Genomic DNA, 24,144 nt, shown 5'->3' on the forward strand with positions numbered 1-24,144 from the left:
TACTCAAAAAGGTGGATACAGCATCAATCTGCTGTTTCATCAGTCCCCTGCTGCCTCTTACACCCCGGTCACAGTGATCCTGACTTTTAAATTGTGGGACTTAGAATAGAGTCGGACGATTTCAAAGTTGGATGACATGCTGATTTGAGGTGCGTTTTGACACAGATGTCTATGCAAATCGCACCAAAAGTAGTGCATGCACTACTTTAGAAATCGGGGTAGCTCTGACCAATTCGAAACCGCACCGATATAACCGCTCTAATTGCGAACAATGGGGTGCGACTTGCTATGCAATTTGCAAGTGGTATGGCATGAAAATTGCATGCCAATTCGCACCCAGTGTGACCGGGGACTAAGACTGAGAACCAAGTGATCAAAGACCACTGATGGCTTGGTTCTCTGTCTTCAGTAAGCAGAGAGCCGGTGACTGTCAGTCACTGACTCTCTGCTCTTCCCTCCAGCGCCCCAACACTCCTGATGTGTATGCAGCAAGTGTGTGTGCAGGTGGTATTACTGTGCCATGTATAAATGAGTGGGCTATGGAAATGTATAAGTGGGTGGTGAGAAAAATGGGAGGGCCATGCACTGGGCTGTATATACTTCTGACTTCTAAACTATGTACATTGTATACACCCGACTCCTGCACTCTGTATATTACCTAACTCAGCCACCTGCTCACTGTACATTACAGATGTCTGACCCCTGCACTCTGTATGTCACCTAACCCAGTTCCCTGCACTCTGTACATTACATATGCCTGACCCATGCACTCTGTATGTTACCTAACCCAGCCCCCTGCACATTACATAGGTCTGACTCCTTCACTCTGTACATTACATATATCTGACTCCTGCACTCTGTACATTACATGTCTGACCCGCACATTATGTATGTTACCTAACCCAGCCCTCTACACTCTGTTCATTACATGTCTGACTCCTGCACTCTATAGTCCCGGTTCAAGCCCCACCCACAGTCTGTCTCACCTAACACCCCTCCTCCTTAAAGCGGAGCTCCACCCAAAAGGGGAATTTCTGCTTTAAGGACCGCTCCCCATTAAGGATTGGCACCTTTGAAGGGCGGGGCCCGAATTTGACAGGTACGCCTAGGCGATCGGAAACGGAAGGTGCCCTCCCTGTAGTCTTTTTGGACACATGACAGGTCCCAGAAGACTACAGGACCATTCACGAAGCAGAGCGCTACTCACGCATGCGCAGTGGGAACCCGGCTGTGAAGCCGCAAGCTGTCACAGACAGGTGCCCACACTGAAGATTCTGGCCTCTTGGAATACAGGACAGCCGGTGAAACAGGCTGCGGGGGACACACCACGGGACCAAGGGACAGGTAAGTGGCTCTTTTTTAAAAGTCAGCAGCTACAGTTTTTGTAGCTTCTGACTTTTATTTTTTGATAGGGTGAGTGGAACTCCACTTTAAGCTTCAAACTGTTTTTGTAAAATTGACTGGCGGTTGAAACAGCCTGTACACGGATGGAGTACACCCCCTACTACCAGCCCACACAACCCATTCAGGGATGATGCACTTCATGACTTCCATCCTGCTCTTCATTACGTCCTAGTAGCGCACCAGCTCTCTGAGCCACACATGTCCCTGGAACCCCTCTTAACTTTATCAGACTTCCACACAGTACACTCAGGAGCCCTCCTACTGACGTCACTTCCGCTCTCCGAGCGCAGCCTCATCCAGCGATGTCATATTGCTAGAGCGGAGCACGTTTGAATCCGGCACGGCGGCTTCCGGTTCCCTTGTCAGCATGGCTTTACAGGGTGAGAGCTCAGACTTGTGGTACATTGTGACTGAGGGGTGCAGAGCGGTGACCTCTATATACATTGGAGGTGTGCTGTTACCTGTGTGTGGGGGGAATCCTCATTACTGTATGTGTGTGCTGATCGTTTATTCCACAGGGAAAGGAAAGCACGAATCTAATACAGCCATGAATACAATGTAATACACAGTGACATGAAACCTGCCTCTAACAGTCTGAAGAACCGAAAGGGTTGTACAGTTTGTTTTTAGATCTTCCCAAAAGGTAGCAGAGTAATGTAAATGATGCGAGCAGCTATGTGACCAATGAGGTTTAACCAGGAGACTTACCCTCCTTCCTGACCAGGACATTTTTTGCAATACAGCTTTAACTGACAATTGCGCGGTCATGCAACGCTATTCATAAATGAAAAGTATGTCTTTTTTCCCCCCAGAGCTTTCTTTCGGTGGTATTGGATCATTTCTGCGTTTTTTATTTGTTGCGCTATAAACAAAAAAAGACCGACAATTTTGAAAAATATTTTTTACTTTTTGCTATACAACATCCAATAAAAAATGTAAAAATCTAATTTTGTCATAAATTTAGGCCAAAATGTATTCTGCTACGTCTTTGCGAAAAAAAAAAAAATCCCACTACGTGTTAATTGGTTTACGTGAAAGTTAGTGTTTACAAATGGCGGTGTGTGTGTGTATATATAGTGGTATATTTTTTTTTATAATAGTAATGGCGGCGATCAGCGACTTGTAGCGGGACTGCGACAGGCGTTATGACACTAGGGGGAACTAACTGCCACTGATATCCCAATGATACTAATACAGTGATCAGTGCTAATAAACACTGACACTCTACTAATGACAGTGGGCAGGAAAGGGTTAACATCTGGGGTAGTGGTGCACTGAAATGAAAATTCTGGTGCAGCAACCGAAAATTCAGAATGCACATGGCTGGAAACCGAAACCTAAATGTCTGCGTATGTGGGGAGGCTCAAATTTTTTTTTTTTTTTAACTTTAACTACTTACCTTCCAGAGGATTTATCTCCCCCTCCCCCCTTCCTGACCAGGCCATTTATTTACTTTAACCACCTGCCTACCGGGCACTTATACCCCCTTTTTTACCGGGCCAATTTTCAGCTTTCAGCGCTGTCGCACTTCGATTGACAATTGTGCAGTCATGCAAGATTGTACCCATATGAAATGTTTATAATTTTTTTCTCACAAATAGCTTTCTTTTGGTGGTATTTATTTGCCACTGGGCGCTTTACTTTTTGCGCTATAAAAAAAAAATACGAAAAATTTGAAAAAAAAAAAATTATTTTGTTTCTATTATAACATTTTTCAAACAGGTAATTTTTCTCTTTCACTGATGTGCGTTGATTAGGCGGCACTAATGAGGTGTCACGGATAGGCAGCACTAATGAGGTGTCACGGATAGGCGGCACTGATGATGAATATTGACAGAGAGCACTGATAGGTGGCGCTGACTGGCACAACCGCTGGGCGCTGACTGGCGCAACCGCTGGGCACTGACTGGCGGCATTGACTGGCAGTACTGCATTGATGGGCACTGGTGGGTGGCACCGCTGGGCACTGGTGGTCGGCACCGATCATCAGGGCACTGATGATCGGTGCCTATCCCCGCTCTGACAACTGCCGGTTCTCGGCTGCACTTTCCTCGCGCTCTGACAGCGTGAGGAAAGTGCAGCCGAGAACCGGCAATTACATTTCCCGGTGATCAGCATGTCATTGGACACGGCTGATCATGTGGTAAAAGGCTGCTGTGATTGGCCTTTTACCACATCACGTGATCAGCTGTGTCCGTAGGACACAGAGTTCACGGAGATTGCCGGGTGCGCGCCCCCGGGTGCGCGCAGGAGAGCGCGTTCTGGGAGGACGTCATATGACACCCTCCCAGAACTAGCCAGCCGCAGTATAGCCGTCATTCGGCTATCTGCGGTTGGCAAGACGTTAACTGACAATTGCGCGGTCATGCAATGCTGTACCCAAATACAATTTTTATGTTCTTTTTTTTCCCCACGATTAGAGCTTTCTTTTGGTGGTATTTGATCGTCTGTGCGTTTTTTTTTTATTTTTTTGTGATCAGCAACTTATAGCGGGACTGCGTAGGGCATTCTTACACTGGGGGGGAACGGACTTGGTGTCACTGACATCCCCAGTGATACCAATATAGTGATCAGTGCTAATAAAAAGCACTGACACTGTACTAATGGCACTGGGCAGGAAGGGGTTAACATCTGAGGATTAGCTCTGTGCTGTTTTACTAGGGGCTGTGTGTTTGTGCTTCCCTGTAAGCACACTGCTTTGCATGGCTGTACTATGCACAGCCATAAAAAGCAGTGTGCAGGAGCTGACAGGAAGGAGAACTGTTTTGTTTACAAACAGTTCTCCCCGTTGGAGATGCTTGGCAATCACCGGCCAGAGATTGACGGCCACGAATGGAGGCGCGTGCCCCCTACCTGGAAATGCAAAATCATGTATATATAAGTGATTTTGCGCACCCCTGCTGCCCTGTGCAGTATATCTGCTATAGGGTGGCAGGAATGCGGTTAATGTATATTTTTTTACTTATGATTTTGCTATCACATAGGGGACCAATAGACCAATGAGTGACAGGTCCTCTTTGTAGGGGGTGGGGGGGCAGTGTGTGCAAGGAGGGGGCAGGAGAGGAGCAGTGTATATAGTGAGGGAGCAGTGTATACACTCAGGCTCCCTCACTGGCTGCCCCTATGTCACTGCTGGTTTTTAAATGTAATTACTGGCATTTTTGTTCTTCACTATAACTCCAAGAATGAGCGGTCATTCTCCACTCTGCTAAAGGAAACTAAGGGGTGGGGCCGCTGTGGAATGTCATTCTTGGAGCTATAGTGAAGTGGGAAAAAAATGCCAGTAATTACATTTAAAAACCAGCAGTGACATTTAGCGGTATCTCATTATATACACTTCTCCTCTCCTGCCATTCTACCCCCCCCCCCCCCATTATGCAGTACACACAGCCCCCTATCGGCATCTGCGTTGGCTAAAATTTTCTTATCGGCAAAAAGTTTCGGTGTATCCCTAATCTGGGGTGATCAAAGTGTTAACTGTGTGTGTTTTACTGTGTGCTGGGCAGAGAAATACAAAGCAGCATGTCCTTGTTGGCAGGAGAGAGACCTGTGTTGTTTATACACAGGTCTCTCTCCTGTCCGCTTTACTCCGCAATAGCCAGGTGCCGACAGGGAGTCTCCGGCTGGAACCCAGTGATTGACATCACTAGCCGGCAATAGCGGCACATGTGCCCCCTACCTGTAAACTGTAAAATAACGTGTGTGTATATATATATGTAATGTGTGATTTTGCTCAGCCCTGCCTCCCTATAGCAATGACACTTGTGTGGTCATGCAACACTGTACCCAAATTACATTTTTATCATTTTTTTCACATAAATAGACATTTCTTTTGTTGGTAGTTGATCACCACCGCGTTTTTTTTTTTTCGTGCTATATAAAAGGAAAAAAAAAAGAAATTTTGATTAAAAAAATAGTTTTTGTTATAAAATTTAGCAAATAATCTTTTTTCATAATTCTAGGCCAAAACGTATTCTACTACATTTTTTTGGGTAAAAATAACCCAAAACAGTATATTATCAGGGATGTTCGATTCCTATCCCCCCCCCACCCGGGGCATGTAGTTCCAGGCATCAGGCACGTAGTTTCTTTTCTACCTTAAGCCCTGCAGTGGGCAAGCAGCGGTCCCACCTGTCAGGTGGAAGCATTTGGCCTGATTTGCTTCCACACAGTGCCAGCTTCTCGTCCACCAACTCCCCACTCCCAGGCACCGCTTGCCCATCTGTGGGCCCGGCTCACTGCTATCAGGTAGAGGGGAGGGAGGAGAGTGGACACGTCCGCACCCCTCCTCTTCTTGTCCTGACCCGGAAGTGATGTTATGATGTCACTTCCGGGTCCCCATTGAGAGATTCCTGGCCATGGAATCCGGGAAATAATGTAATGTGGTGCGATGTGCACTGCATTATATTTAGTGGAGCACAGGAGAGACATGCAGAATCTTTTAGACCCTGAATGCCTCAGTAAAGAGCACCTGTAGCCAAAAAAACATCACATTTCTTCCCTATGTGATGAGAAAAAAACTTTCATTTTTTACAATTACAAAAAAAAAGTTACACCCAAGCACATACCATCCCTCCCCCTCAAAAAGAAATTGAGGCCCCCCCCCACATGTATGCACGTACAAATGTAAAAGCACATGCTGGGGCGCCTACGCATGAAAACGTTGACTGCAGTACACATGTCACATATCGCCACGCACGCTAGAATGAGAGCAATAATTCTAGCACCAGACCTCCTCCATAATGCTAATCTGATGACCTATAAGGAGCTTTAAATGTGTCGACCTATAGAAAGTATAGGGTACTGAAGTTCATTGCCATTTGACGAGCGCGCACAAATTTATGGTTTGACAAGTTGGATATCTATTTACTCGGTGCAACCTCATCTTTTATATTTTACAAAAAAATAGGGTAATGTATTGCTTTTTTGTGCTCTAAAATTATCTTATATATTTTACTGAAATTTTATGGTAATATGCGACATAAAAAACTGGAACTACCACTATTTTATTCTCTAGGGTCTCTGCTTTCAGAAAATTTGTTAGGGGGTTTTGTGTAATCTTCAGACCTAACATTATTTTTTAAACTTGTGCAAAAAAATGCAAAAGCGGCTCTGGCAGCGAAAGGGATAAAGGATAAGTTCTGACCCACCCTTTTCTGAGGAGCAGCCAGTCGATGCTCATTACACTGCAAGGCCTCTCCCCTCCCTGCTAGTCCCCGGATGCGGTGCTGGAGATAGGGGAAGAGGAGATATGTGCAGTGTAAAAAATATTAAACGTTTAAGTCGCCATAAAGCCCCTTTTGTTTTTAAAAGCCCCAGACATTTCTAATATCACCTCCGATTTATATACAGTTTTGGTTAAAATGTATTTATTTTTTATTTGTGCAAGTAGATTGTCATGAGGGACAAGTAGATTGGGGCACCGATTTAGTCCCTGGACAAGTAGTTTTTTAAAAATTTCCACACCCCTGATAATATTTAGTCTGTATGAAGGTTAAGAGTCTACAAACTATGGGATGTATATCTGAAAATTAATCAGTTGAGACCCTAAAATGCCGGACGCTGGTATGACATATAGCATTGGTCAGAGCGTTGGTGCGAGGTATGGTGTTGATCAGGATGCTGGTATGGCGGTGATCAGGGCACTGGGAAAGGGTATGGCGGTGATCAGGATGTTGGTACCGTGTATGGCGGAGATCCAGACACTGGTGTGACATATGGGGTGATCAAGATGCTGGTATGGCACAGGCAGTGATCAGGGTACTGGTATGGGCTATTGTGATCAGGACGCTGGTATGGTGTATGGCGGTGATCAGGGCGCTGGTATAGGCTATGGCAGTGATCAAGACGCTGGTATAGTGGTGATCAGGTCATTGGTATGGTGTATGGCAGTGCTTTTGTGAGCCCTGGGATGGGTGACAGGGTTTGGCTGCATTATTTATAGTGGGCCGAAGCTGAAAATTTAGGATACACTTGGCCGAAAACCGAAACCAAAATGGACAGTTTTCAAAAATGAATATATTTTTCAAAAGCAATTTTTTGGGGGGAAAAATTACACTTTAATGAGTTAAAAAAAAAAAAAAAATTACCATATATACCCTATTTTTAAATTTTTTTTTAAATATGAAAGCTGTTATGCCGAGTAAATATATATTCAACATGTCATGCTTTAAAATTGCGCATGCTTGTGGAATGGCGCCAAACTACGGTGCTTAAAAATCTACATGGGTGATGTTTTAAAAATTTCCTCAGGTTACCAGTTGAAAGTTACAGAAGAGGTCTAGTGCTAGAATTATTGCTCTGACGGTCGTAGCGATACCTCACGTGTTGTTTGAACACAGTTTATATATGTGGGCATGGCCTATGTATTTGTTCACCACTACGCGCAAGGATTGGGGGGGGCTTTAAACATTTTTTTTTTTTCCTGTCACAGGGAATGCAAAAATCCCTTTTGATGGAAATAAGCAGTGACAGGTCCTCTTTATGGAGAGATATGGGGTCAATAACCCCACATCTCTCCTCCTACAATATAAAGCATTCGATTAAAAAAAAGAATTGATCTAGTGCTTTAAAAAAAAAAAAAGAAAAGTGACCAGAACCGGAAGTGACGTAATGAGGTCACTCCAGTCCTTCAAGGGCATAGAGATGAGTGGAGGCCATCTTTCCTTCACTGATCTCTAAGCCCACCTCCGGGATCGTTGGATAGTTCTCAAGTAAGGCTGGGCACCACCGGGCAGCGGGGGCAGGGTTATTTTCAGCACCTGTATCTGTGCTTATTTTCATATTGGCCAAAGGCCGATAGGGGTAGTTTCAGCTGAAGTGTTTTGGCCACCGAAATTTCAGTGCATACCTAATTTATGCTGACGATGGGGCAGTGATCAGGGACAATAGGGCTGGCTGGCACTGCACTCTGAGTGTACAAGCAGCCTCACAGGCTGCTATACACTCACAGGTTGCAGCATCACTTCTCTGAGTGAGAGCACAGAGAACCAATCTTTACTTTCACTAGGTATTGTTTATTATGTAACTGGACACAGCAATCAGATAGTACGATACCATGTGACCACCTGGATACAGTGGTAATGTGATCGGCTGTGTCTGGGTGACACACATCACTGGGCTCCCAGATGCACACTGTGAGCTGCAAAGGGGCCTCCGATGCGTGCGTTGACCTGTACGCAGCACTGCTTCCCGTCTGCCATCTATAGGCAATGGGCGGACGGGAAGCAGTTAAACCCCCAGTGTGTCCCCTGCCTTCTAGTGGGGCTAACTAAGCTTCCCCTGGCTGTAGCAGCTAAGGAGTGACAGCTCTGAAACCAGATGTGACTAAATCATCATTGCTTCTGGGTGCATTGGAGATCTGGGAACAGACATTCCTCAATCTCCTCTGTATCTAGCTATCCCGGCTGTTTACTGTTTATCACCACAATAAAAGTAATCTGTTGGCTGCAGTAGCACCCAAATCACTTTAACTGAGCAGCTAATTGCCAGCTGTAAAGGAATACACAGTTCATGAGTTTGTTTTGACCACGTCAGTCCAGGATGTTTGCATACATTCTATGGAATGTGAAATGGTTAAAAAAATTCTAACATGTAGAAGTTTTAGTCACAGTACACATTGCACTGCACACATGCCACAGTGCTTGTACCCACAAAATAGTATAGTTTTTTTTTTCTTTGTTTTGTTTCCACATGTTTTCATTGATTTCAGTCTTCACCTTTTTGTTTTAGTCAATAGAAAGCTAGTTACTAGGAGAAGAAAGTTGCAAGGCACAAAATCGTGCAAACTCAAAATGTGCCTTTTTAGACGCTCACGTATAAAATGAGCAACTCTATAAATTTTCCTGTTTAAAATGACACTAAAATCACAATTCTGGTACAAAACGTTTTTTTTAAATTTATGCTAAAGCATTTAATTAAGAAAAAGAATGAAAACAAAAGATTAAATATCAATGATTCAAAATTATATAGAAAAAAAACTGGGGGTTGGTGGCTGGTGTTGCGTGCCCCGAAATTTTGCACCAAAAATTAATGATGCACCTGGCCGAAAACCAAAATAAAAATGGACAGTTTAAAAAAAAAAAAAAAAAAAAAAAAATTTAATTTCTTTTAATATATAATTCAACTTTTTAATTAATAATTAAATGAATATAAATGTCAAAAATACAAAATTGGACAGAAAATAAAATGAAATATATATATATTCCATTGAAGTCAATAGGAGCATTTTTGCATTGATGTCAAGGGGACGTGATTTTGTGTTGAAGTAAAGTATCATTATTGGCACCTTTTTTTTTTTTTTTTTATGATGAAATGGCGATAACCCTATTTTCAGACGATAATTTTCGGTGGCCGATATATTGATCCATCACTAGTTCCAAGCACAGCCAGAATACTGGCCACGGTGGAATGGATGTGTTGTCATGCCCAGCGTGGTCAGTGAGAAATAGGAAAGCAGGGGACTGTCAGCATCACCAGGTATTTTACACAAAGGAAGACATACAAAGAGAACATATGATTTAATACCTTCCCTCCCAATCTATAGCAGATTGATGGCCAGCTGGGAAGTTCCTTCTTTTGAGTGAGCATTATATGACATCCCCTCAGAAGGCTCTGCTCACTTGGTTGCACAGCGGTGTGATCTGTCACTGGCAGTGTCTATCGGGCACTGCCAATGACTGATCACTACACCGGCCTGCTGCCAGTGTCATGTAATCGATGTGACCAATCGCAGCAGATCATATGCCATCCATTGTATACAATTGTGTTGTTAGCTGTGATTGGTCACAGCGATCACATGGTACAACCAGGGCCAATTATAGCCCATCTGTACCATGTGATTTAGCTTTGGCCAATCACAGCTAGTCACAACAAAAGACATTGAATGAATCCGTTTCATTTAGCAAAAATGGGTTCTTCTATCCATGAAATTCATTGATATAAGCAATCAAGTTAAGAAAAAAAAATCCTGTTCACAAGTCCCCCAGTGTAGTACAGTGTTACCAGTGGTGAATAAATACCATCAAATGAAAACTCTATTTGTGTGAAAAAAAGGATAAAAGTTTCATATGGGTACAGTGTTGCATGACCGCGCAATTGTCATTTAAAGAGCGATGGTGCTGAAAACTGGCCTGGGCAGGAAGAGGGTAAAAGTGTCCAGTATTGAAGTAGTAAACATAAGTACATGATACAACAGAAACATATCAGCAATAAATATTGTTGGGGTAACATATTTTTTAAGGCATGTCTCCGCCCAACTTAGTTGGAAGGCGTTGAGGCTAAGCTCACCAAATGTTGTTCAGATTAGGAGGAAAGTTTGGCAAATCCTAATTTTAGATGTGAAAAACTGTCCATTTAGGTTTTTAGTGCATCCTGAATTTTAGGTTTCGGCACCAGAATTTTAATTTCTGTGCACCACTAAATATAACTAAAAAGTTATAATTCAATCCAAAAAAGGTGCGTTCCTGCAAAAAACACATGAAATGTTCCCACATCAAATATATAAATATAAAGTGAATTAGTGTTGCGCTACTCCATAAAACACATATATGTAATAGACATAAACAAACTTCAAAAATAAATAAATGTGCTTAAAAGTGCAGTGTGTGTGTGTGTGTGTACAGTGCGGCTCAAGAGCAAGCCTGCTTGAGTGCCCCCATAGAAATAGACTTGCTATGGGGGGCACTTGGTAGGGGAGAGGAGCCAGGACCATCAATGGGGGACCCAAAAAGAAGAGCATCAGGGCTGCTCTGTGCAAATCCATTGTACAGAGCAGGTAAGTATAACTTTTTAAATAACCTTTAGAATTACTTTAAATCTAATACTGTATTTTTCTGGATGGGGGATACACAGCAGTCCTATGTGTACCATAAAATAAAAACTAAGAAAAGATGGTCGTATGAGTGATGTCCCATTTCTAGATCATGGGATCTCGGTGTTTGAATTTCTAGGTGGTGTATACTTTTACCAATTACTATTGCTTGTGGTACTTTTGGCCTATGCTGTAGGTGGGAAATGTGGTCTGTATTATAGCCCCAGTTTCTGGGATCAGGGTACTGATGTGGCATGCTGGTGGCCCCACCACTTGCTGAAGCCAGACTGTTCGCATTGGATGGATATTGCAGAGGCATCTGGACATGATCCCAGAGTACTGCTAACTGACTTCTGCCACTGAGTGTTATTTCTGGTAGGCGGAATAGGCATCCTCTGTAAAATTGTGACAAATGCGGGGGATGGTCAGAGCTATGGAAGATCACCCTAATGCGCCCATTTACTTCCTAATAAAGGGTGTCTGATGTTACTCTTGAAATTTGGTTGAAAGCAAGTCAGTATGGAGATGTGGCAGTCCTCGAAACTTTACTGCAATGTGGTGGTGGCTGTATTGTAGTTTTGGAGTTTTCTTTTGGTTTATTCTTTCCTGTCTTTTCCTTTTGTTGTGGTGCATATATGTACAATGTTTTGTGTTTGTGGCCATGCAGCCTTTAAATAACTACATTACCAGGGGATGGGAATTACTGTATACCACGGGTGTCAAACTGGTGGCCCTCCAGCTGTTGCCAAACTACAAGTCCCATGAGGCATTGCAAGATTGACAATTTACAAGCATGACTTCCAAAGGTAGAGGCATGATGGGACTTGTAGTTTTGCAACAGCTGGAGGGCCGCCAGCTTGACACCCCTGCTGTATACCATCCTTTTCTCGGTCTATATTTCTTCCTGGTCTCCTGTTCTGAATGTCAATCTTTAGTTGTTTGTAGGCATGCATCTCATTTATGGAGGGGGTCCTTTTTGTGCTTTTATAGTAGACCAAAGGCAAAAGTGAGAATCCACCAGCTATATTTATACCTAAGAGATGTTGTTCCTCAAAGAGATGTTTGATATTAGTTTGAGGCTTCGGGTCCATTTAGACCAAGTGCATTGTGTCATTCTAATAAAGTTGAAAAAAAAGTAATTGGTCATCTTCACTGTGTACTTCATAGCACACACAAGTGGCCAAGTTAAAATGTTGCTGCTGGTGTGAGCTAGCCCTTAAAGGAATTCCGTGGTCACAGTATATACTTTTCATGTGCTATACCAGTTTTGTTTAGCAGTAACATGGCAAGTACAACATTTTTACCAAAAAAGTGTTGTGAAAAGCAGTTTGGGGTATTTTTTGCAGTTACAGCTTACTTTTAAAGAAACAAGCATGCATATATATATTAAAAAAACAAAAAATACCTTCCAAACATCTGTTAAGATCTGCTGTTAGAAATCTTTGTGTTTTGGACAGTTTCAAGAATTCAAGTGTAAGATTAGTTCACAAAGAGGGTCAGCTATTTTTTTTTTTTTTGCAGCCAACATAACATTGTATTTTATTCTTTAATCTTTTTTTTTTTAATAGGCGATGATGATAACTGGTCTCCCCCATCTGAGTCAGACATGAAAATTTTGAGAGCACGTCGGGAGCATCAAGACAAGGTTAGCCGGTTGATGGGAGATTATCTGTTAAAAGGATACAGAATGCTTGGTGAAAGTTGTGATACATGTGGGGTAAGTAATTAAATATTGATGTGGAAGAAAAATGTACTTTCTTGCTCATATGTAAAGGACTAATGTATGTCTGTTTTGCCGATTGGTAGACTATATTATTACAAGATCGACAGAAGAAATTACTGTGTATCTCTTGTCAAGAACTTGATTCTGACACTGAAAAAGACAACCCAGGTAATAAAATATTGTCACCAAATAATATTTTTGTTCTGTATGTTGTTTCTCCTGTACCACAATCTCTCATATTTGTGTTCTATTGATATTATTTTTATTTGACAGCTAATTAGAGGTATTTTTACCCTGTTAATATTCCCATTTACTATGACTCAGTGCTTTTTATTTTACCTTGGTATTCTGCATGGAGTAACATACAATTATTCTTGTTGTTTTATGTGTTGAACTTCAGATACTGTATTTAAAGTGATTTCAATTTTTTTTTCTTTTTTGTGGGTTTTTTTTTTTCCTCTTTAAATAACATGTCATACTTACCTGATCTGTGCAATGGTTTTGCACAGAGCAGCCCCTATCCTCCTTTTCTTGGGTCCCCCGCTGGCGCTTCAGACTCCTGCCCGCCTTCCAAGTACCCTCATAGCAGGCAGCTTGCTATGGGGGCATCCGAGCCACTGCTCTGTGTCCTTTCACACATGGAACGTGGCTCAGCCGTGCCCAAACAGATTTTCTTACCTGTCTGTCTGGCAAACATTGGTCATCCTGGTGAGAAGGAGGGCTTACCATGATATTTTTGCTCCGTAAGGTAAAAATTGGTACATTTTATTCCATTTCTTTTCAAAGGCCCAAAGTGTAAGGCTTGTGACCGGTGCTCTAAAACTGTGTATTCTTTGCACGTTTTTGTTGTAGTACCACAGGACAGGGAGAGCTGCCATGACTTCTGATACCCACAATTAGTCACACCAGCTTTTTTGGTAAAGCAATGGACCTGATAGGAAAATTTAGTAAAGTCTCAGTCTTAAATGTTTGGATAAATCTATGCTTCTCCCCCTTGACCCTCTCAGATTAACTGGAGAGGATTGTTTCCCATTTGAATATGTACAAAAATAACTAGCCTGGCCATCCATATTTCTCCTCCCATTACTGATTTGCTTGAACTTATCTTACTCTCTGTTACATTCTTTAGGATATATGTGTAGCACAAGGTATAAGCTTTTCCTCTCGGTAGTTGGTAGAGTTGTGTTGGTTAGGATGGTGTGGATGCCACATTTTTTGTACATACATCACACTTCTCATTTGGATTCCACTTGAATTCTCTAGACAAATAATGGTCTCTTCTGGAGTTTTATGTGGAGGAAAAAACAACCCAAGATTTGTTTTGAGACCCTACAGTATCCTAAAGTCTGACCTCTCGCTTCTAAATCCTTAGATGTACTTTTTGGCATATCAAATGCAGCACTTCTTTATTATTGTAATGTCTTTATGTAAGCAAACTGTATGTTGTGGTTAATTTACTTTAAATTGTTAAAAACCTTCATAAAAGACTAATTTAAAAAAAAACTTAATCTTGCTCCCGACATATTGGCCCCATGTTGTCATGGGTAACCCAAACTTGGTAATAATGAGCGATTTGCACAGGCACTCATTGTTCCGAGATTTTTCCACCTGGGCATTTTTTGTGTGATTGAGCTAATCATTCTGTACTCTTAAGAGGAAGATGGGAATCTGATTGAAATTGTTACTACTTCTTCCCATTGTTGCTCAAATAGCAAAGGTTTACCTAACTATAATTCTCAGGGAGCCATCTAGACAGCTGTAGTTAGCCAAAGTTTTTAGTTTGTGTCCCCTTTCCTAAGGGGGAATGCCATTAGAGTCAAGTAACCTTATGCTTCAAACAGTGTGAGATAAGTCACTTACCACAGGCGTTCTGGTTGTGCTGTAGACCCACATATTCATCCAATCCATGCTGTTTGGCTGCAAGGTGACTTCCATATTAGCGGAAATGAAGGCTATCACATAATGGTGCACCAGAATGAAATTTCTGGTGCCGAAACCGAAAATTCAAAATGCACTTGGCCGAAAACCGAAATGCGCAGTTTTTAAAAATATATATTTTTTGGAAAAATAATACACTTTGATTAAAAAAACAAAATCTACACAATTTTTTTGTAAAATATGAAAGAGGCTGTTACGGTGAGTAAATAGATACCCAACATGTCACGTTTTAAAATTGTGCACGTTCGTGGAATGGCGTGAAACTGTGGTACTTAAAAATCTCCATTGGTGATGCTTTAAAAATTTCTACAGGTTAGCAGTGTAAAGTTACAGAGGAGGTCTAGTGCTAGAAAATTATTGCTCTTGCTCTGATGTTCATTGTGATACCTCACACGTGTGGTTTGAACACCATTTAAATATGTGGGTGTATGCGTTCACCACTACGTGCGAGCATGGGGGCACTTTAAACTTTTTTTTTTTTTTTTTAATTTATTTAATTTTTTAAATTTTTTTTTTGCAGTCACTTAAAAAATTTTAATCGCTTATATTCTTATCACAAGAAATGCATGCATCCCTTGTAATAGGACCTCTATATGGAGAGATATGGTGTCAATAAGACCCCACATCTCTCCTCTGCAATGTAAAGCGTTGGATCAAAAAAAAGCATTGATCTAGTGCTTTAAAAAAATAAAAATGTCCGTAACCGGAAGTGACATGGCTCCGGTCATCCAAGGGCATAGAGATGAGTGGAGGCCATCTTTCCTTCACTAAGCTCTATGCCCAGCACCGCGATCATTCGATGGTTTTTCATGTAAGGCTGAGAACTACCGAGTGGTGGCAGCGGCGGGCGGGTGGCGGTGAGGGGTGGGGTTTTTTCAGGACCTGTATTGGTACTTTTTTTCATATCGGCCGACGGCCGAGAGGGGTGTTTTCAGCTAAAAAGGTTTCGGCCTTGAAATATCGGTGCATCCCCACTATCACAGGGCAGCCTTTCCTTTTCCTAGACCTGCCCTCTGATAGGAAGTCCTGCTAGTAACCTGTGCAGCTAGAGAAATTAGTGTATCTAGGCCCTGCGATCTGTGTGGAAATGCTGTAATGGTTATTTGGGAACTATGCTAATAGTAAATTTTTACTGATTACTTTACTGTAATATGCTTTAATGTCTTGGCACATGTCTGTAAATATTTACACATTTTCTCTCCCACGCAAACATTGCAAAATTATATATGGGCCCTTTTTTTTGTGTGTTTGTTTTTTCTGGGGGTTTTTAACTCGTCAGTTCATTTTCTGGATTCCTGTCTCCCAGTAAGCACCTTGGAAACTTGGTGCATTTCCTATAGAAATCAATAGGAGGTACATTTTTGGTGCGCTTGTGATAAAACACCGCACACATGCACCACAGCAATATGAACAGTTTCATAGGAGGGGAATCCTTTTCATGTGCTTTTGTTGCACTAAAAAGGTGTGCTTTAGCATGGCAAAACCACTCCTTTGGGAAAGGGCCCTATATACAGTATTTCTGCCTACTGGTTAGAAATGAAGAATAAACCTCCTGTGTATAAATTTAGTTTTGTAATCGGTTCATTGAAGGGCTTGATTCCTCTCGCCACCCCCACCTCCACCCAGCACCTCACTCACTGCCCTTGAGATTGCCAATCACTTCAAAAACAAGATTGACACAATTCGCAAGGACATTGCCGCACCTCACACACCCTCTCAACCTGTCCCCTCTCACACAGCTACCCCCTCATCCCCCCTCTCCCTTGACATAACCCGCAGGGACTTCGTCGCTGCTCAAACTCCCTCCAACCCCATTCCCCCTCACTCAGCTACCCCCTCATCACCCCTCTCCCACTGCCCCACCACTGCTCTGACCTCCACTTCCACCCCACCCTACATTCCTCATACTGAAGCCCCCCCCAACACTTCACACCTTTGACCTTACTACCATCGAGGAAGTCTCCAAGATCCTCTCTGATGCCCGCCTCACCACCTGCCCCCTCGACCCTATCCCTCACAACTCCTACAACCTCCCTCCCCCTCCATCCTATGCTCCCTCACCCACATCTTTAATCTCTCCCTCTCCTCCGGCACTTCCCCTCCCCTCTGAAACATGCACACATCACCCCCATACTTAAAAAGCCCTCCCTGGACCCTAATGACCCGAACAACCTCAGACCCATCTCCCTGCTCCCATTTACATCCAAACTCCTCGAGCGCCTAGTCTACACCCGCCTAAGCTCTCACCTCAACGACGACAACCTCCTCGATCCCCTACAGTCCGGCTTCCGTCCCCTACACTCCACCAAAACTGCCTTACTCAAACTCTCCAATGACCTGCTAACCTCCAAAGCTAATGGCCACTATTCAGTGCTCCTGCTCCTTGACCTCTCTGCGGCCTTCGACACAGTCGACCACCCCCTCCTCCTCAAAAAACTACACTCCCTCGGCCTCAGAGATTCTGCTCTCTCCTGGCTCTCATCCTACCTGTCACAACGCTCTTTCAGCGTTACCTATAATGCTACCACCTCCCCCTCACTCCCCCTCTCTGTTGGGGTACCTCAAGGCTCCGTCCTCAGGCCCCTTCTCTTCTCCATCTACACCTCCTCCCTTGGCCAACTCATACACTCTCACGGCTTCAACTACCACCTATATGCCGACGACACACAAATCTATCTCTCAACCCCCCACCTCACCACCTCAGTCTCTGCCCGAATCGCACACCTACTGAGCGACATATCTGACTGGATGTCGCTCCACTTCCTTGAATGAACCTCTCCAAAACCGAGTTTCTTGTCTTCCCCCCCCCCCCCAGCCCAGACATCACCCCCCATTGACTTCTCCATCACATCCAACAACACCACCATCAAACCCGCCCCGCAGGCCGGAGTACTTGGTGTCATTCTGGACTCCAACCTATCCTTCCAGCCCCAACTTTAATCTTTAACAAGCTCGTGCAGACTCCACCTGCGCAACATCGCCAAAATACGCATGTTCCTAACCCCAGAAACCACTAAACAGCTCATTCACTCCCTCATCATATCACGACTCGTCTACTGCAACTCCCTCCTCACTGGCCTGCCTTGCCGCTGGCTATCCCCGCTTCAGTCGATCCTGAATACGGCAGCCAGACTCATTCACCTTTCCAACCGCTCCATCTCCGCCACCCCCCTCTGCCAATCCCTCGACTGGCTTCCGATTGCGCAACGGATTAAATTCAAAATCCTAACACTGATGTACAAAGCCATCCACCACACTGCCCCGAACTACATCACTGACCTAATATCCAAGTACCACCCAGCAGGCACACTCCGCTCCTCACAAGACCTCCTTCTCTCTAGTTCCCTGGTCTCCTCCTCCCATGCCCGCCTCCAGGACTTCTCCAGGGTGTCACCCATCCTCTGGAACTCCCTGCCCCAACCCATCAGATTATCACCTACTCTCCTCTCCTTTAGGCGCACCATGAAAACACATCTATTCAGGGCAGCCTACCCCACCCCCTGCTAACTTGCTGACCTCCTCCACTCTTCCTACCACTCCATCCCCCACAGCTATCTCCTCCTGTGCCACCATCCCCTCCCTCCTAGATTGTAAGCTCGAAAGAGCAGGGCCCTCAATCTTCTCATGTTTTTGCATTGTATTGTTATTGTTCTGTCACATGTTCTGTCCCCCTTTGTAATGTACAGCGCTGAGCAAACTATTGGCGCTTTATAAATACTGTATAATAATAATTCCTGTCGATCCACCTAGACACTGCTCAAAAAAATTTAAAGAAACACTTTTTAATCGGAGTATAGCATCAAGTCAATTAAACTCCTGGGATATTGATCTGGTCAGTTAAGTAGCAGAAGGAGTTGTTAATCAGTTTCAGCTGCTTTGGTGTTAATGAAATTAACAGGTGCGCTACACAATGAGACAACCCCCAAAATAGGAAAGATTTTACAGGTGGAGGCCACTGACATTTTTTTCCCTACTCTTCTTTTCTGTTTTTTCACTAGTTTTGCATTTGGCTAGGGTAAGTGTCACTACTGGTAGCATGAGGTGATACCTGGACCCTACAGAGGTTGCACAAGCAGTCCAGCTCCTCCAGGATGGCACATCAATACGTACCATTGCCAGAAGATTTGCTGTGTCTCCCAGCACAGTCTCAAGAGCAAGGAGGAGATCCAGGAGACAGGCAGTTACACTAGGAGAGCTGAACAGGGCCGTAGAAGGTCCTTAACCCATCAGCAGGACCGGTATCTTCTCCTTTGTGCAAGGAGGAACACGATGAGCACTGCCAGAGCCCTACAAAATGACCTCCAGTTGGCCATTGGTCAGAGACATTCACACCAAACGATCAGAAACAGACTTCATGAGGGTGGCCTGAGGGCCCAACGTTCTCTAGTGGGCCCTATGCTCACTGCTCGACATCATAGAGCTCGATTGGCATTTGCCATTGAACACCAGAATTGGCGTGTCCACCATTGGCACCCTGTGCTTGTCACAGATGAGAGCAGGTTCACTCTGAGCACATGTGATAGACGTGACAGGATCTGGAGAAACCATGGAGAATGTTATGCTGCCTGTGACATCGTTCAGCATGACCGTTTTGGTGGTGGGTTAGTGATGGTCTGGGAAGGCATATCCATTGACTGACGCACAGACTTCTACAGGCTAGACAATGGCACCCTGACTGCCATTAGGTATTGGGATGAAATCCTTGGACCCATTGTCAGACCCTATGCTGGCGCAGTGGGTCGTGGGTTCCTCCTGGTGCACAACAATACCCAGCCTCATGTGGCGAGACTATGCAGGCAGTTCCTGGAGGATGAAGGAATTGATACCATTGAATGGCCCCACGCTCGCCTGACCTAAATCCAATAGAACACCTCCGGGATATCATGTTTCGGTCCATCCAGCACCTCAGACGATCCAGGAGCTCAGTGATACCCTGGTGCAGATTCTGAAGGAAATACACCAAGAAACCATCTGTCATCTCATTAGGAGCATGCTCCGATGCTGTCAGGCATGCATACAAGCATGTGGGGGCCATACAAACTACTGAGTACCATTTGTTGTTGCAATGAAATTTCAGCAAAATGGACTATCCTGTTGCATAATTTTTTCACTTTGATGGAAATGAAAAATGATCAACCTACAGAGGAATGAATTCAAAAGACACCCGAAAATCAAATGATGGGGCATCCTTACTTTCACACATTACCCAATCCATCTCAGTATAGATATCCAGCATGATATTTTTCCCCATTGAGATCTGATGTGTTCTCAAAGTGTACCTTTTAATTTTTTTGAGCGGTGTATTGTTAGTCAGTATGGATTTATGTTTTCAGAAAATGTGAGAAGTACTGTAGCTAACCCCATGAATTTGGTTTTGTTGTTTGTTTCTCAGCCCTGAATCCTCACGCTGCTCTGTCTCAAGTGCGAGAGCATCAGCTGTCTCTACAGGATGACCCTGCTCCGGAAGTCCCTGCTTGTGTTCTCCCCAGGGCAAACCTTGATCCTGTCCATGCCAACCCCCCGGTCCCCAATGCTATCCGTTCTGCTGAAGCTACACTTTTGGAAAAAATTAGCTGGGCCTCACATCAACTGAAAGAAACTAGTTCTGTGGAATATAGCTCTCAGTTATGTGCCCTTATTGGTTCTTGTGCCCAAAGTCTGCGATTTCTTCAAGACCTTCGCCACTGAAGCCTGAAGCAGCACAGATTTTAAACGGAAATAGTTCAGCTTGTCATTTATTGCATTTTTATTTTCTTATATATTTTTCTTGAATTATAATATCACAATAAATTATTAATCTCATTTTCTGTGTGTTTAGCTTGACTGCAGTTAATTTTTTCACTATAAAAGTATAAGGCTGAAGGGTCAGCATCGGCATTCTAAAACTACAAATGCAATAAATGCAAAAGTGTGATCCGGACAGCTAAAATAGATTAGAGACACATTGAGAAGAGTAAAAAAAAATCAAAAAACATTTTTCAAATATATTAATAGTAAAAACGAGAGTTAAGAACTTATTGGATCCATGGTTGTAAGTTATAGGGAGAAGGCAGCGATATTAAATACATTCCTCTCCTTATACGAAGGAAAAAGAGGGGTATGGTAATCAAGTTATTGTTAATATCCATATATTGGATGTACACTTGTGACTGCATTAAGTTTTTGTAGTCTTTTTTGAATACTGGTCTCTGCCAAACAAATCACCAGGACCAGATGGCTTAAATGCAAGAGTTCTCAAGGAACATAGCCATGGTATAGGCAGACTGTTATTCCTAATTTTTAAGGAAAGCTTACTGACTGGAATGGTAGCAGCTGATTGGCAAAAAGCAAACATGGAGCCAATAATCAAAATGGGCTGAGATATACCTGGGAATTAGACCAGTCAGCCCAATATCAATAGTATGTAATCTATTGGAAGAAATTATATGGGACCATATCCAAGAATTTTCTGATGAAAATAGTAGTAGTAATTAGTAGTAACCAACATGGATTAATGAACTGTTCTTGCAACAAAATTTTAACATTCTATGAGGAGGTGAGTTTGATTGCAAATTGCTCTCTCCTGGGACCAATCCTGCTTAACTTGTTCATAAATGATATAGAGGTTGGAACAAATAGTTCAATCTCAGCTTTTGCTGACAATACAAAACTAAGCAGGGCAATAAATTAAGAACAAGAATGTGCAAAATTACCTAGATAAAAAGGGGGGTGGAATGGCAGATGAGGTTTTATGTGGAAACCTCACGCACCCAGGGTGCATTCTGATAGTGTCGGGAGGGGGGTGGGACGGTATATATTTACCACAGAAATGGGGGAACACCAGATGTGAAAGTCATTAGCATCCAGATTCATCATAAAGCTGGACAGGTTTGTGGTCACGGCCAGGTATCCCCTAGCCTTCACAGGGGGACACTGCTGATTCCTTGGTCATGGTTCAGACAAGTGTGTACTTTCCCTCCAGTGAAGATTCTCCCTCTACTGCTCCGCATGACTTGCTATTCTGTGTCCTATGTTGTACTCCGGGGTTAAATAATTTACTGTTAAGTGAAAACTACCACTTTTTTTAAAACATTTTTTCAAAATGATTCAAAATAAAATAGGCTTCACAGGATACCACAGTCATTAATGGCTCTATTCCAATGTTTGCATACCCTTAGTTCTTAAGATCGTGTATTGTCACCTTTTAGCTTCAATAAATAGTAGGTCATTATTATTAATGATATTTTTTTTTTTTTTTTTCTTTTGGAAACACTGCCCATTCTTCTAAGCAAAAAAACCCTCTAGGTCTTGTAAATTCTTTGGTTGTCTAGCATGAATGCATATGTGAGACTACTTTACAGTGTTTGATCTTCAGAACTATCACTTTTTTGCTGCAGCCACTAAAAGGTTACTTGGTCTTATGTTTTGGATCATTGTCCATTTTGGCAAGTTCAAGTGAGCCCCAAGCACAGCTGATAAATGCAAATTTCCTTAAATATTTTCTTTTATCACTGGACAATACATTTTTTTTTCAAAAGGTTGTTTCCTGAAAACATGATAGACTCTTCAAACATAACTAATTTCAGATTGACGGTATCACTTGAGAATCTTGATAAATATGACATCAACTTTTAATTACTATACTGTATGCGCATAATGTTTCCAACACACTACATGAGTCAAATAAGGCTAAAAGTGTTTTGCTGCAGATTTTTGTTTGTACTCTTTGCTGGGTGCATCTCGCTGCAGTGTGCAACAATACTCCAGCCAGCACTGATGGATTCCATTTGTTTGGTTGCAATTTTTCCATTGTGGCAATGCCCTGGTGAAACCTTTTTACCATGTTTATCGCTGGTTGCACTTAGATTTCCAGTAAAGATGCCCCAAGTGTGAATGCAGAAAATTAATTTGCAGTGACCTTTTTCCCTTCATGATCTTTTATGCTGTAAGAAGTTTCTCAACCAGCTGAATGTAGTTTGGTGCTCTGTAGTTACAAAAAAAAAATACATCCTTTAAAGAGTAACTCAACTTTTGTTGAAGAAAAAAAAAACATTCCCCTCTGGGTGATCTGTGTACATTGTGAGTATTTTAACTTACTTTGTTGCAAATTCCTACTCTTTTGTTATTCTTAAGAAGTGTTGTTTGCCTATGTCCATGCGCAGAGTGAATCTTTATGTAAATGATTTTACAATTCTCAATCAGCTGCTGCACTTGCAGGGTTCTAATAAGGACAGTGGCAGGGTCGGCATCCCTTTAGGTGCAATTTACCCTTGTAAGTATCTCACCAAAATGCAATTTTAGTTGCGGATGCCCAAAATCTGACTTGTATCTTAGTGTAGACTTCCAGGAAAATCAGTAAACCAATTACACAAGCAGGAAATTACATTCCTGTGTGGTGTTCTGTGCACCACCTGTGTTCAGAATGCCTCCAGGCTGCCATATTGAATTGCATTTTACAGAGAATTATAGCAGATTGAAAAGGAAATCATTTTTAATATTCAATTGCAATATGACTTGTGTTGCAATTCTATTTGCTATTGTTTTCCCCACAAAAGTGGAGTTTTCACACAGACGTTCCAATTGGGTCCGCCTGCCCATTTTTTAGGCCGACCCGATCGGAACCTCTATGCTTCTCTGTGGAGCAGCAGGTGTAAATGGACATGTCTGTTTACACGCACCTACATCCGATCCACCAGAAAGAGATGAATCGGATGACCGTCAGATGGAAAAGAACAGCTGGTCTGTTTCCATCCGACAACCATAGAGGATGGCAGGCTGTGTCCGTGTCCACTCTACATAAATTCCAAATTCTTTTGTTCGGGAAATATTGAGGTTTCTCTAAGTGCTATTTGGTAGGTTGTAAGTAGACTGTTTAGTGATATAGGTGTACCTAAAATGCTTACCATTATCCAAATTCTGCAGGGGTATGTAAACGTATATCCACAATGTATAGGTATATACTGTGGGGGATATCACAACTGACGAGGGCTAAAATAACTTGGGGGTCTTTGCCTCAAAATGTACCATAGAAGAAATAAGGATAAAGGAAACAAGGTAAAAATCCAAAATTATATAAAATACACAATTTTTATTACATCACAAAAGTATCACATGATCATAAAAAATTCCAAACACTTTATCCAAATATGTCTACACATTTCACGGTTAACCACTTCTTCAGGACAACATGGAGGAGTTCTGACAGAATGCGGCGCCAGACCCTTGCCCTTCTCACCAATTTGTGACAAAGGACCAGCCTATCTCACACCACGCTGTCACTTGCGTAACA

General features: G+C 42.8%; 1 protein-coding gene across 1 annotated transcript; it reads left to right on the forward strand.

Moving 5' to 3' along the window:
* The first annotated feature begins 1,656 nt into the window (after positions 1–1,656).
* ZNRD2 (zinc ribbon domain containing 2) lies at positions 1,657–20,676 on the forward strand. Its single transcript, XM_089658775.1, has 4 exons — positions 1,657–1,784; positions 12,784–12,932; positions 13,022–13,106; positions 20,269–20,676. The coding sequence occupies exons 1-4, from the start codon at positions 1,772–1,774 to the stop codon at positions 20,562–20,564; spliced, it is 543 nt and encodes a 180-aa protein (XP_089514901.1). The 5' UTR covers positions 1,657–1,771; the 3' UTR covers positions 20,565–20,676.
* The last annotated feature ends 3,468 nt before the right edge of the window (positions 20,677–24,144 follow it).

The sequence above is a fragment of the Staurois parvus genome, unplaced genomic scaffold, assembly GCF_062004578.1.
Source record: "Staurois parvus isolate SC_StPar_1 unplaced genomic scaffold, SC_StPar_1.0 ptg001091l, whole genome shotgun sequence".
Classification (NCBI taxonomy): domain Eukaryota; kingdom Metazoa; phylum Chordata; class Amphibia; order Anura; family Ranidae; genus Staurois; species Staurois parvus.

What these genes read in the sequence shown, in the direction of transcription:
- ZNRD2 (XM_089658775.1), top strand. An exon ending in AAAGTTGTGATACATGTGGG is followed by an intron (nt 12,933 to 13,021) that starts GTAAGTAATTAA and finishes GCCGATTGGTAG; the next exon opens with ACTATATTATTACAAGATCG. An exon ending in CACTGAAAAAGACAACCCAG is followed by an intron (nt 13,107 to 20,268) that starts GTAATAAAATAT and finishes TTTGTTTCTCAG; the next exon opens with CCCTGAATCCTCACGCTGCT.